Raw genomic sequence first — 14,530 nt, 5'->3', positions numbered from 1 at the left:
ATGGTGTATAGAATTCATTTTTTTAAATATATGCGGCACTTCCCGCGCTTCGGGATGTCGGGATACATGAAGTCATCTAGCTTACGTTGGCCGTTCTCGCTGAAGGGGCATTAATCCCGAAACGTAACTACATAGTTCTAAATAACAGTGAAATAGTTTAGAGGACTGTATTGCTCTTGGTATCTATAGTTACCCTAATATTCTGATTAGCTTCTCTAGCTTTAACGCAATATGTCCCAAGCATAGTCAGTCTTCCCCGCGATCTCCTCAAGCCCGACCCTCGACCCTGCTTCGTCGAACACAATATTATATCGTGTTACTGTTAAGGATTAGTTACTAGGACAAGCTATACAATTTTCTACGACTTACTCCAGACGTGTCCTAAAATAATAATTGGCATCCTCGTTTGTTGCTCTGTTACCCTTGACCTCTGAACAGTGAGATACAATGCATCTTTCTTCGCTTTACCGAGATGATTCTCGACCACGTTGGACGGCATAATCAGTGCTTCTTTCGACATAGTGAGATCAGCTTCATTGAATTTGAGAGTCATGCTTGTCAGATATTTGAACTTGTCAGTCTGTATATAGCTCTGCTCTAATGAACGATCATAATGGATTATTTTTGTGGCTTTTATACCTGTACTAATGTAATCATCTAGTATGGACTTTGGAAGATATATCCAAGTGGCTCCTGTGTCTATTATTGCCATGCATTGTTCAGAAACTACCTCTGAGTTTTGAGATAAGTAAGAGACTTTAGCAGGCAGAGCTAGCATTTTGCCAAATCCAGTCTCGATTCTCTCTGCTCTGAACCATTTCATATTGTGACTCTGTCTAAATCCTCCAATAAAAACTTGACCCATTGCAGAAATATCTCTGGAGTGAACATGTTGGTAAGCTTGTTCAGGCATTCTGAGGTCAAGACTGAATATATTTGCAAGATGCATCTCCTTTTGTAGTAGCAAATAAGACACTGATGCCACCTTTGCATTATTGCCAAGAATATCTGTGCTTGGCTTGAAGCCAAGTACACCTAATACTCCAGACCTTCTCAACGAGCGAACTGCCTTCTGCTCTGTTTCATCAACAACCGCATATATCAATTTCTCGAGTGCAGTGCCTTCAGAACCAAACGAGATTGAGTTTTCATATAGGTCCCCTATTATACTACCTTCCAGCCCTAAATACCGGATCCTGTATTTTATTCCGAGTCTTTTGCCTTTATCAGTAGTCTGCTTATCATAAAGTTTCTTGTTGATCCAAGTACATCCGGATCCTACGTCAAACACGAGTGCACAGGGCTGCTGTGAATCTCCAAAATAAACGTTGACTTTTGTATGAATAAAATCCCCATGTGTGGCAATAGTAATTGGTTGTGTAGAAGTTGTATTTGATTCACTTGTACTAGAGTATCTTGTAGTTTCATATCTCTGCATATATGATGTGAATAGAGTATGTGAAGTGTATTAGTACTTCTGACTTGAGTATATTGTATAAATCACAGATGTTCCGAATAATAGTTAACTATTGGCCAAGAATACTCACAAAGAGAGAGAAAGAGAGTACATAGTGAATATAGCAATATATAAGAAGCAATAGTTTGCGAATAAATAAATGCATTCTTGTAAGACTAATCAGCAAATTACTCTAGATGAATTTGCTATCTCGATTTCTCCGCTCTACATCCAAGGGACCAGTGATACCCATGCGTTCACTTTGAGTCGTCTCAATTAAAATCATTGTCTTTAAGTCAGTAATGTACAGTTTTTATACTCAGTCTTCACCTGTCTGATCGACAGTGCTCAAATTGACTAAGAATAGAGCTACACATTTGTATGAGACTTCCTTAGTTGTAGCAATACTCGAGGGCCAGTCTCTGCCACTTCTGGGACTTGATATGTTGTGGTGTATACTCGTGCAAAATTATTGTATTTGTTATGGATATTACAGCAATTGTAATATGCAGACTGTGCATTCGAGTCCTTCTGTCCGAGCTTTGACAAAGCAATATAAAAAAATTCGCCACAACTGCACTTACAGTTGATCACTGTGTTCTTGTTCATAACTGCTCTTGTCCTCAATGCTCTTGTCCATTAAAAGTATATAAGCAGCCAGGTTTGTTGCTCACCCTCAGTCCAACAAACTACATTTTACACATTGTCAGTTTGGTGAAATGAAATGCTCAGTCTGAATACTTGTGCATCTCTGGCTTACTTTTTTTGATAGTAGAGTAGTAGAACAGAAGGGCTTTTAGAGAGTCAATAGCTTGTACTTTCTGCTGAGCAGTCTTATCTGCAAACCAGTCAGTCACTACTATTGATTCTTCAAGGTCCTCTGTTTGTCTACTTTACTCAAATAAAGCAGTTGTCAGTTTTGCAAAGATATTTGAGTAAAGCTTCCAGGGTGCTGTTTATTTCTCCAGGAATTCTGCAGCAAGCAGCTCATACAACTTCCAGGTTTTTATCTACCTTAGTTGAATTGAGCATCCATAGAATACAGTACTGTTTATGGCTCACTTAATGTGCTGTGTTTTGATAACTATAACTCTGTGTCCTATATGTTTGCTACAGTCATAGCAGAGTCCAAGGCACGAGATTGGTCATTTCTACTACACTACTCTGGCCGGATGTGTTTTAATTGCAAGCCACATTGTACTGTTCAATGGCCTCATCAAGGTCTTCGACTCTGCTATATGCTGTGAAGCAGTACATATGTACATAGAGACTCTTGGTTTAGGATTGTATTGTACGTTTGTATGCATTCGTTATTTATAAGTAGGCAGTCTTTGATTTAACTTGAATGCAGGTATTATAGATGAGTAAGTTGAAACTAGTAGCTCTATTAGCTATGTATTTTCTGAACGGATGTAGAAGGGTCAAAGGCACATGAGTTCTATTTACAGTGCTCTAAATAGCTTGCTGGCTTAGCCTCAAGCCGCACTGCCACAGTACACTGTTCGATAGCCTCATTGAGGTCTTTGACCCATCTTTATGTCCTGATTGTAGTAGGGCCAAAGAAATTCTTGAGAGTCGATAGTTATCTTTTTTTTCTGTTTATCAGTCCTATCTGCACAATTTGCACAGGTTTTATGAGCAAAGCTTCTAGGACAGTACTTAATACCCCAAGAATTCTGCAGAGAGATGCTCATACAACTTCTGGGTTTCCCAGCAATACATGTCTGAGAGAAGATGATCGTTAGTGTGGAAGTACGCTTGCCACTCTCGTACATGTGCTGCCGAATTTGACACCTCCTCTCATTCATACTTCGACTTTGCATTGCTGGCTGCTCTTGGATGTATAAATCAATTCTCTCTGAGTATCTCATAACGAGGCTTCCTTCCTCCCCTTCACTTTTACCTCGATGTTCTGCCGACTCTACCTTTCCACCATCACGAAAAAGTTGCAACAAATGTATTTAATAATAGCAAAAGTAATCTAATAAAATGATTTCATAAGCATTACATTCTAAAATAATACTTGTATTTTACTTGTAATGTAATTATAATGATTGTATATAAATGTAAGAAATATAGAAAGTTTCTATTAAACTAAAAACATGTTTTAGAGCAAGTAAACTTACTAATAGTATTATTACAACATTACATGTGAGATACAAGCACTTAACTCCTATTATAATATGCTAAAATTATATTATAAGTTATTTGTAACAATAGTTGATTGATTATAATAGTCATAAAAGTAATACATTGCACTTGTAAGTTAATTACAATACTTTTAGTAAGATAATATATGACTATATATATTAATATTGTTAACAATCACCCTGTTAGGCTTATAATATAATTTAGTTTTATTTTAAAACTATATATTGAAGTGATTACATAATTGAGTACTGAAGATTGAGAGCATATAATGATGCACTTGCTCTTGTCACTCCTTTCCCTCCTACCTCCACCATCTCCCCAATCCTCTTCCCCCAACACTATGTTGTTGCTCTTGTTCTCTCTAGCCCAGTCCTCTGCCTACAAGTGTCCCACTAGCAGGCACTCTGCCTGCTTCAACATAGGCAATAAACATCACCATACTTGTCTCTCCAATCTGCTGCTACAATGCCTGTGCTGAGCCTCAGATCCTGCAATGATGCCACTGAGCTGACTACACTGTCCTTCATTGTAAAGTGTAAGCAGCCAGTCCACTTCATAATAACTCACACAATGGTTGCTCATCCCTCTCCTCCCAACTTTTTGTCTCCCTTCCACCCCTCCTGCTCCTTGCTCCACCACTTGTGTTGCCTCTCCTTCATTGTCCTCCTTTGTTTACACTCACCTTCCTTTTTGCATTTGCATTCACACATCTGCATTGTTGACCAATGCCAAACAACTTCTTCAATGTTTCCATACATTTGTGTACTTCCTGCTCTGTAGTGCAAGCAACAGTCAACAAGTGCATGCTTGCAACAATACCAACATACAACCACTCCCATGGTACGACCCTCTCTTTGATACTGTACACACTCTCCTTCCCTACCCATTCTATACTTAACATCACTCTCTACAGGTCCACCCCACATACATTCACATTCCCTAGTGTAGCAGACAACACTATATTGAACAGAAGTAGTGGACTGCCACTTACCCCTCTTGAGCTGAGTCTGTCCATATGTTCCACTTTGCCTTCTCTGTTTGAGCCAGTACGTCCCAGAGATACACCTTTGCAATCCACAAAAATGACTCAGTTCACTGCTCCCCCAATTGCATGTCACAGTCAGAATATGTAGCATATGTGTACTGATACAGCTTTGTCTACAGCCTGAATCAACTCGTTCAACACTCTGGATCTCAACCTGTATGCACTACTCACACTCACTGTACTGTTACAGTATGTCCACCTTTTATCTCCTATTGTCACTTGCTAACTACTCTAAACCTGTCTAACAGGTGCAGCCTCAACCTCCACAACCTGCTTGACCTCAACACACAATTTGACTCACAGGTCCTGAGTGACAACCAAACGTGGTGACAAAGACTACATCAAACAGCCTGAGGATGTGTTCATCCTTTTCCAACACGAATCCCACTCACAGAATAATGAGGCAGAGGCAGCTGGTGGTGTAGAGGTTGGGACCATAGAAATAGTGTATTATTTCCTATTTTTGTATTCTATAATTTAAATATAATTATATTTGATTAATTATTTGATATAAATTGTATAGTAAGCAAAAGAATTTAAGAAAGCTATTCAAACACTTGTAATGACTTGTAAGCATTATAAGCAGATATTATACTGTCACAAATTAATAAGTATGTCTTAACCTTGTAATTTAGGCAGTATATTATAATCACTTGTATAACTTGACAATTTATAAAATTATATTGGAAATTGCCAAGTTTTAAAAGTATTTTTTCTTGCTTATTTAACATTGTACTTTCCTTGCTTAACCCCCCAGGAAGATTATAAGTAATTGGACAAATTTTATAAAATATATAAAATATACAAGATTACAAGCAAGTATAATACTTAAGACTTTTTCGTGATGACTGTTCCAACAAATCTCAGAAGTCTCAGTTCGAAGGAAATGGGAGTCGACACAATTCCAAACACAACAAGGTCAATATTAGCCTTCATCTTCAATGATAAATCTGGAGTACAGCAACAATCTCAGTGTAGACGGCTAGGATCCTACTCTCAATCCAGTTTAATACTAATCTCAGTACAGTTCGATGCTGTCGTGTCCCTTGCTCACACAAAATCATAAGACACCTCTCCACTTACCTTACTCTCTACTTCTCCCTCCTTCGAATACCCTTCCATCTCAGCACCAGGAGAAGAAACCACCACTGTTCTATTCTCTCCTGACCCCGAATAAAAACTCTGGCACAGGAAGAAAAGGTGCCAAAGAAGAAGAAACGTTTTTACAATAAAACCGGAAACGAGGACGAACGGATACGGACTTTTCTATATGAAGGAAATTCAAACTCACGTTCGTCGGGTGCCTGATCCTTTTCTTCGATGCGCTTTCCAGCATGGGTACTGTTATTGACGACAATGATGACGATGAGATGCTACTTGAGTCTAATTACGTCCATATATGATCGAGGCAATGTCATATTACTGTAATCTTCTTCTGCATTTACAACATAGAAATGCAGGTACAGAACATTTATTGGACCCCCAATTCACAACCACCTCTCTGTTGATCCGGCCGGACATTATGCACATTCTGCTGTACTACCAATTTCTATCAAGAACAAAAATAAATTTGTTACACTGAACATGTAGAACTGGGATAGGCGGGTTTCAGAACTTGCTGCTTATGATTCCAGAATGGAGGTGCACCGACTACAATGGAAGAACTACGTCGATCTCCAATTTACTGAACCCAATCTAGTAGAGATTCATCCGAGGCTTCACATCTACCAATACATAATTTCCTCAGTCGTAGCACTCTTGAAAGCAACTCTCTGCAGTGAATATCTGAGCAGCATTATTGGCATTTGCCACGGCCGTTACGGCCATTGTTATACTCAGATTGTGCATTCGAGGCCTTCTCTCCGAGCTTTGATGACAAAGCACAGCAAAATTTCTTGCCACCTCCACATTTGCAAGTGACCACCGCGTTCTTGTCCACATCTGCTCTTGTCCACCAAAAGTATTTAAGCGGCAGGCTTTTCACCTGTCCTCATCCAACAAATTACCTCTGCTCCTCATTGTCGGTCCAGCAAGAAGGAAATGCACATCCCGAATCCATATACATGCCCGACTTACGTCGTTTGATGACGGAGTAGTAGGGCCGAAGGGCTTGTGGAGAATCAGTATCGTTCGGCTTTCCGCGAACCAGTTTTATCTGCAAACCAGTTAGTCACTACCATTGATTCTTCAACATTCCCAGCCCAGCTGCTTCTTTACTGAAATAAAGTGGTCGTCAATTTGTACAAGCTTCATGTGCAAAGCTTCCAGGACGCTGCTTAATTCTCAAAGAATTGTGCAGCAAGACGTTCCTACATCTTCCAGGTTTATCTCGACCTTGGTTGAACTGAGCATCCATAGAATGCGTTATGGTCCATGGTTGGATTTTGATTCTTATAAGTTATAGCTCTGTGTCATATATGCTTACAAAGGTCATATTAGGGTTGAAGATCCACGATTGCCATTCACACTGCACTACTATGGCCGGATTTCTTTTTCTCAAGCCACAATAAAATGTGCCGTTCGATGGCCTCCTCGAGGTCTTCAACTCTATATGACATGAAGCAGACGCATGTACATGGAGACGCACACTTCGGGATTACAGTGCATATTTATATGTATATAATACATATAGGTAAGCAGTCGTCGATTTGCTTTAAAAGTATTTTGAGATGAGAAACATTTTTAGGATGCTTCTTATTCCACCAAAGGTTCTGTGGCAGAATGCTCAGACGGCTTCTGGGTTTCACTGCCTGGGTCAAATCGGGTATCCATGGAACGTATAACTGCCTATTGCTCAATTCGTTGTACTTCAAATCTTATCACTCTGTACTCTATGGGCTTGAGGAAGGGGCATAATGGAGTCAAAGACATGGGTGCTATTGCTAGTGCACTAATTGGCTTTCTGTCTAAACCTCCAGCCAAAATGCACTGTGCTCCAGCCTCCTTCACGTCTCTGACCCATTTGTGACCAAAATCAAGTACATAGTACATATGTACAACGAGAACATTACTTTAAATTTTACCTTACATGCTTTCTTGTATTTGACATTTATACATCTTGTCTGCAGGTTTGGTAGACCAGCCCACATTTTTCGAGGAAATGGCAGTCGTATATACGTCTGTAAGTCCTTATTTATGGACTTACGGTCAACGTATTGCAACTATCAGTTCCCGAGAGATTTGGTTCATTGTTTACCATCTGTGTAATCAGGGAAGCTAAGAATCTTACATTCTGAACATACTGTTAAGAGGGAAAACTTAAGGGGGGCACACATAGACAAGGGGTGAGGTGATCATTGACTACTCAGTGTCTCTCATCCTTATATTGTATGTATTCTAACTGAGACATTATGAAGTCATTGTCTCATGGTTTGTCTGTTGATAAACTAATTATCTTATAATACTCCCCTTTAAACTCTTACTAGTCCAAGTAAACTGGTAAGATGTTTGACTTGTGGTACATGTAGTGCTTTAGTTAATATATCTGCTTGTTGATTGTTTGTCCATATGTATTTTACATTTATGTACTCTAACTCAATGTAGCATTTAATAAAATCTTTCTTATGATCTAAATGCTTTGTTTGTTCTGAATATTTGAGTTTGTCCAATGTAACTGTTTGTATAACAGCATTGTTATTGTAATAGATATTAATTAGTGTATCAGAGACTTGCAGAATCTCTTCAGCTAAATGAGTAAGTGTGATTACTTCTTGTATTCCTCTTACAAGAGCTATTAATTCAGCTTCATACATCAAATTTGCTACTAGTGTTTGTCTTTTACTTGACCACAAAACTAATGAATTGCTCAAGTAAAATGTATATCCTGATATTGCACAATGCCCTTCTTGCATTATACTGTCTACATCTGTATATCTGTTCAATATTGATTGATTTGTACTACCAAGTTGGAGCCAGACATTGTTCATAGTTTTTAAGTACATGTAACAATGTTTAAGTGCTAGATAATGCTCCATACCAGGGTCATTAAGGTATTTAGCTAACTGATTTGTTACAAATGCTATATCTGACTGTGTACAGTCTGCAATGTATCTAAGTGTGCTAACCATGTTTATGTATAGTATATTAGACATTTGTTCTCTATTGTTATCAGTTTGCAATACTGTTTTTAATTGTGTACCAGGCTGTATGAGTGTTTGTACACTTCATTCATTTGTAAGTTTGTAACATTCTATTATACTATTAATATAATGTGTCTGACACATCCTGATGAATCTATACTCTCTATTGTGTTGAATCTCTATACTAAGTAGCTAGTGTAATTTGCTACTGTCTGTATATTGTAAATGATGTACAATAGATTATTTTATCATTACAATAGTATTATTATTCATTGCCACAATAGTAATATTGTTGACATGTACAAATAATATGGTTACAGTTATTTCTTTCTTCTTTGTGAAGAATACAGTGTTATCATGTTTGGATTTTGTTAATCCACATTTAAGTAGTATATTAGATAGCATTTTATACTATCTTCTACTAGCTTGTTTTAATCTGTATAACACTTTTTGTAATCATAATATTTGTCCATTCTGTAATCTGTCTATTAAGTTACCTAGAGGAGGTTTAACATATATTTCTTTGTCTTCCATCAATTGTCCATACAGATATGCCAATTTTATATCTATCTAATGTATTTCATAATTATTAGATGCTGCCTATACTAATATTAATTGTACTGTAGATAGTCTAACAGTAGGAGCAAATAAATTGTCTGTATGATAGTCAAGACTGTCAATCTGATAGTTTCCTTAAACTACTAATTGTGCTTTGTATTTTTCTATACTATTGTCAGTGTATTATGATTTTCTAATTGTTTTATTTTGTCTTTCATAGCTGTAATCTATGAATCACAATCTGAACATTAGATTGCTTCAAAAAATGAAGTCGGATCCAATTGTATTTCACTTATTTTAGCATTAAATTCTGTTAAATGAATAGTAATATTATCTTCATCCTTTTTGCTAAGTGCATACATGCATTTTGTTACACATTTATTCTCTATACATTGTTTAAGCTCAATAGTACATTCTGTTAGTTTCTGTTTCTGTTCCAATCAATGTAGTTTAGGTTCTACTTCTTTTTCAGTTAATTTAACTTTGTTGTCTGTTAAGTCTGTTAGTTCTACTGCTTTTCCTTTTTTATTAGAATTAGTGTTGTCTGTATCATTGTTGTCTGTTCTCATTATTCTATTGTCTGTTTTGTTATTTTTAATTATTAAACACTTGTTTGTATTGTTGTTTGTATCATCTATTTTCTCCCCTTCAATTTGAGGAGGTTTACCTTTGAGAAATTGAATATTTTGTTCAATGGTGATTTTATTATTGTGCCAAGTTTTATAGCCTTTACTTTCATTGTCTAATCCTATCCAACAAGCAATGATACCTTACTGTTGTATTTTTGTAGGATTTTTGTTGTGAATAATAATATATTGACTAAATTTGTATATATTATCAATTGTTCTGTAGGTTCTGTAATGTTTGTAATGTAGGGTATTGTAATTTAAAGTAGTACACAGTGTTCTATTATGAATATAGGTAATATGAATTGCTACTTCAGCCTATAATGTAAACAGTAATTTAGTAGATGTTAGATATGCTCTTACACCTCTAAATATAGTTTTATGAGTTTGTTCTACTATTCTGTTCTGTTACAGAGTATGATGTTATCACTTTGTAAAAGCTTTATTTTAACTCTGTGCTGTGTAAATATTTTGGTTGTCTATTGTACATATTGTATATATGCATCAGATTTTGTTTGTAATTTGAGCATTATACACTAACAAGTAGAATTGTCTACAATTGTTAATAAGTAGTGTATGTTCTTATATGTGTACAGTTCAATAGGACCAATGATATTAATATGAATAAGATCTCTAAATTGATTTGCAAGAGGAGATTGATGTAGTTTTAGTATTAGTGTATGTTTGATATTTGCTTTTATACATTCAATACATTCTTTCTCTTCATAGTTTGTTATTTTAGTTGATAGTACACTTGGTTGTGTCTTTAATAATCGTTTAATATAATTGTAACTTATATGTCTGAGGCATTTATGTATATTATAAATAGATAGTTTGTTCATTGTTTTTAACAAATGATTATTGTACAAAATATACAAGTTATTTCTCAATTGTATATGTCTGACGTATTCATTACATAGTAATGTTATAGTACAATTATTGTTTGTAAACATAAAAGAATAACCTTCCCTACATAGTAGTACTTGACTTATGAGGGAAAAGTTCATTTGTGGATAGTAATAGATGTTTTGTAATGTTATGACACTTCTTTCTTGTATATTCTTCAGGATTTCAATATGTATAGATCCAGCTTGATTAAGAGTCATTATTAATCTATTTGCAATAGTTATGATTGTAGGAGTTATGTTGTGTACATCTGTTAATCAAAATAGATAAGGAGTAGTATGTATTAATACACTGGAATCAAGTAAATCCATTGTTTACATATAGGATTTCTTGTTAGCTATGATTGTATTTGTAAATACATTAGTACATACTCAGGAAGCATATTGTTCAAATTGTTTGTCCTGGTTGCTCAGAATAAGAGTATAAGCATTATTGTTCATTTTAATGTTGCCTTCCTTTAATTCAACATTGTTTTTGTTTGGGTTTTTAATAATAAATGTGTTTGTCATGTTTTCTACAGTTTGGTTTGTTTTATACACAATGTTAGCTTAATGTTTAGTGTGGGCAAGCTTTGTAGCTTTAGTAGGAGGTTTACAGCATTCCTTAGAGAAATGTCCTGTTTTTCCACAATTGAAACATTTTGCTTTTGTTGGATTGAACAGATTTGGCAGATTGAATTTCCTCTGCTTATTGGCTTTATACATTGTATTAGTGTGTACATTATTCTTTGTCCAATCATTAGAATCTTGTGCTTGTTTAGTACAGTAATTGTTGTAGGCATTCCATAATACAAGGATTAGTTGCTTCAGTTCAACTTTCTTATGTTCATCAACTGGTTTGCCTTCGTTTTGAGCATTAGTAGATTGTATTATTGTATTTACTATGTGTGTATATTACTCAGGAGTAGCAAGCAATATTGCTACTTTGTATGTAGAGTTGTATGGTGGATCACTGTTAGTAGACAGAGTTGTGTATGCTTCCTCAAGTCTGTCTAATGTATGTCTGAAATGTTTTACATAGTCTCTACAAATAAACAGTACTGATTTGTTGATAGCCTTTTTACATACTGTCTGAGGGTTAAAGCATTCTTTAAGCACTTTCATTAACTGAGGGATAGATGTATCAAAGTGTATATAGTTTGCTAATATTGTGTTAGCAATGTTATTAACTATGCATGCATGAATGGCCTTAGCCATCTCCCTCTCAGCTTTGTTCTATGGTTCATCCTTTAGTAATTGTTTGAAGCACATAGCTGTAACACTAGAAACAATGTAGTAGTGCCACATCTTGTAGTTTGCTTCAGTCTTAAGCATTGTAATGTTTTGACTAAAGTATTTAGGTACATCAGCTGGTTTACAGCATGTATCTGTATGTGGGGGAACCATGATGCAAATGTGTGCAAATGTATGCAAGTAAAGGGTTTAGAGTGTATAGTGGATGTGTGTATACAGGGAGCTCAAGGCTCATAACCTGTTAAGAGGGAAAACTTAAGGGGGGCATGCATAGACAAGGGGTGAGGTGACTATTGACTACTCAGTGTCTCTCGTCCTTATATTGTATGTATTCTAACTAAGACATTATGAAGTCATTGTCTTGTGGTTTGTCTGTTGATAAACTAATCATCTCATAATACATACTCTGGTTGAATAATGGACAACTGCTACTAACATCATGTATTGTCTGTTCTTTCCCTTGTTCTGTCCCAGGGACAAACCAGAGAAGCACAGAATTTTGTAGCAGTTGACTCGCCATAATATAAATACACTTAATCCGTGTTCCTCGACTCAAAGGAACAGCCACTCAGAATATACATCCCCAATGTGTAAAGTCACAAAGAGGGATGCATGTCTCGAGTGAGCTATCATGCCTGCATCATTGCTGATCGCAATTAGTCCATGGTGATTGCGGGGAAGTGCCTGGCGGAATAAACATACGCTTGGGTTTCCCATGGTTTCTAAGAAAAGTATGGTGCATGTGATGACTGTTTGGTACATGTTACTGACAGTTGTATTGAATACAGAACATGTCAAATATGTTGTTGTGTAATCCTATGAAAGAACATTGACATTGTACCGATTGCTGTCTATCGTATGAGACGGTATACAAAAAGATATTTACACCACCTGCCGGTAAAACATTACGGAAGTTTCCCGTTTGGGTCACTTGTCGATCCATCATTTCGAACTCTGGTCAGAAGCGCTGATTTAGAATGCACATTAGACTTACACTCAACTGATCACATCCACCATTGAAGAAGGTATTGAATGCTAAACTCCTACTCTCTGCCGCTCAATGTAATCTGTGCACACTGCACCTTCCCAGAGGGTGTCATGCGGAGGCCTAGACTCTTATAGGAGTGATGAGACAACCAAAACAGGAAATAGGCAATACACGTCTGGGACAGGATGATCATCGGAGTGGAAATATGTATGCCACTCACGTACATGCGCTGCTCAATCTGACTTCCCTTCTCATTTTAACTTCGACTCCGCGTTGCTGGATGTTCCTGGATATATAAATTAATTCTCTCTGGGGGTCTCACAACAAGGCTTCTTTCCGCCTGTCTCTCTCTCCTCGACATCCTTTCAACTCTACCTTTCTGCACCAACCCTTTCAGTTCTCAGGAGTAGCACTTTAAAGACATGGCGGCGGATACAACCACCAGCACAACAGGTTCAACATTCACGTTCATCTCCCACGATAAGGCTGGGGTACATTGTAAATCTCATCACAGACAACCAGGATCCTACTCTCAGTCCAGTTCAATCTCGTCGTTCGATGCCACCACATCCCTTATTCGCACAAGATCGCAAGACAACTCTCCACCTACTGTAATCCCTACCTCCTCATGCTACAAATACTCCGCCTCGACTCCAGGAAAAGAAACTACAGTTCTTTACACTTCGTACTCTGAATCAAATCTTTGGCGGAGGAAGAAAAACCACCGAAGAAGGGGAAACGTTCTTACGATTAATCCGGAAACGAGGACAAATGGACCTGGATATTTATATAGAAGAATATTCAAACTCGTATTCGTCGGGTGCCTGATTCTCTTCTTCCATGCGCTTTCCGGTATGGGTGTGGTCGTTGTTGAGGATGACGACGACGTTGGGAATGGAATGCCACTCACCAGGAGTCCCGAGTCTAATTATGGGCGCATACGATCGGAACGATATCCTTCCGATCTTCTTCCACATCTACAACGCAGGAACGCAAGCACGGAACATTTGGTGAACCCAGAACATGACCACCTTGCTATTGATCTGGACGGACATTACGCACACACTACCACTATACCATTTCCTATCAAGAATGAACGGGTCCTTGATTCTGGAATGGTGGTAACGGGGATGGATGGGCCTGAGCCGACAACGGTGGAATTGCCGAAATTCAGATCCCGATCAGACAGAGATTCACCCGAGGTTCCGCATGTACCACAGCATTCACCTACTAGTGCAGAGTCGGAAACGGATATGGACCTTCCGCTATTCGAGTTCGGTGATCCTATATACCCGTTACGGATCCATCTTCCAATGCCAAGTTTCTTGTCACCTGCTGAGGAACATAAACGGAGGAGGCGGATGCGTGCACAGGGTTTAGTTTAATTTCGTGCTAGGTGCATTTTGTACTATTTGCTTCATTTTCCCCTTTCTTATGATTCAGCGTCAGTTTTTTGGAATGGCCTCATCACATCACCCTATTATTCATT

At 37.4% G+C, this 14,530-nt stretch overlaps 2 protein-coding genes across 2 annotated transcripts; one reads left to right on the top strand and one right to left on the bottom strand.

Annotated features, from left to right (window-relative positions):
- Nucleotides 1-221: 221 nt before the first annotated feature.
- On the bottom strand, nucleotides 222-520 carry FOMMEDRAFT_161294 (uncharacterized protein; the record flags this gene model as incomplete). The annotated part of the gene is made up of 2 exons (XM_007270831.1): nucleotides 222-319; nucleotides 370-520. The coding sequence occupies 2 exons, from the start codon at nucleotides 518-520 to the stop codon at nucleotides 222-224; spliced, it is 249 nt and encodes an 82-aa protein (XP_007270893.1).
- A 12,943-nt stretch (nucleotides 521-13,463) lies between these two features.
- FOMMEDRAFT_148976 (uncharacterized protein) lies at nucleotides 13,464-14,426 on the top strand (the record flags this gene model as incomplete). Its single annotated transcript, XM_007270830.1, has 1 exon — nucleotides 13,464-14,426. One exon carries the CDS (start codon nucleotides 13,464-13,466, stop codon nucleotides 14,424-14,426), a length of 963 nt encoding a protein of 320 aa, XP_007270892.1.
- Nucleotides 14,427-14,530: the final 104 nt, after the last annotated feature.

The sequence above is a fragment of the Fomitiporia mediterranea genome (genome assembly GCF_000271605.1).
Source record: "Fomitiporia mediterranea MF3/22 unplaced genomic scaffold FOMMEscaffold_14, whole genome shotgun sequence".
In the NCBI taxonomy this organism is placed as follows: Eukaryota; Fungi; Basidiomycota; class Agaricomycetes; order Hymenochaetales; family Hymenochaetaceae; genus Fomitiporia; species Fomitiporia mediterranea.
The sequence above is the reverse complement of the archived record's forward strand: the minus strand, read 5'-3'. Positions and strand labels throughout refer to the sequence as shown.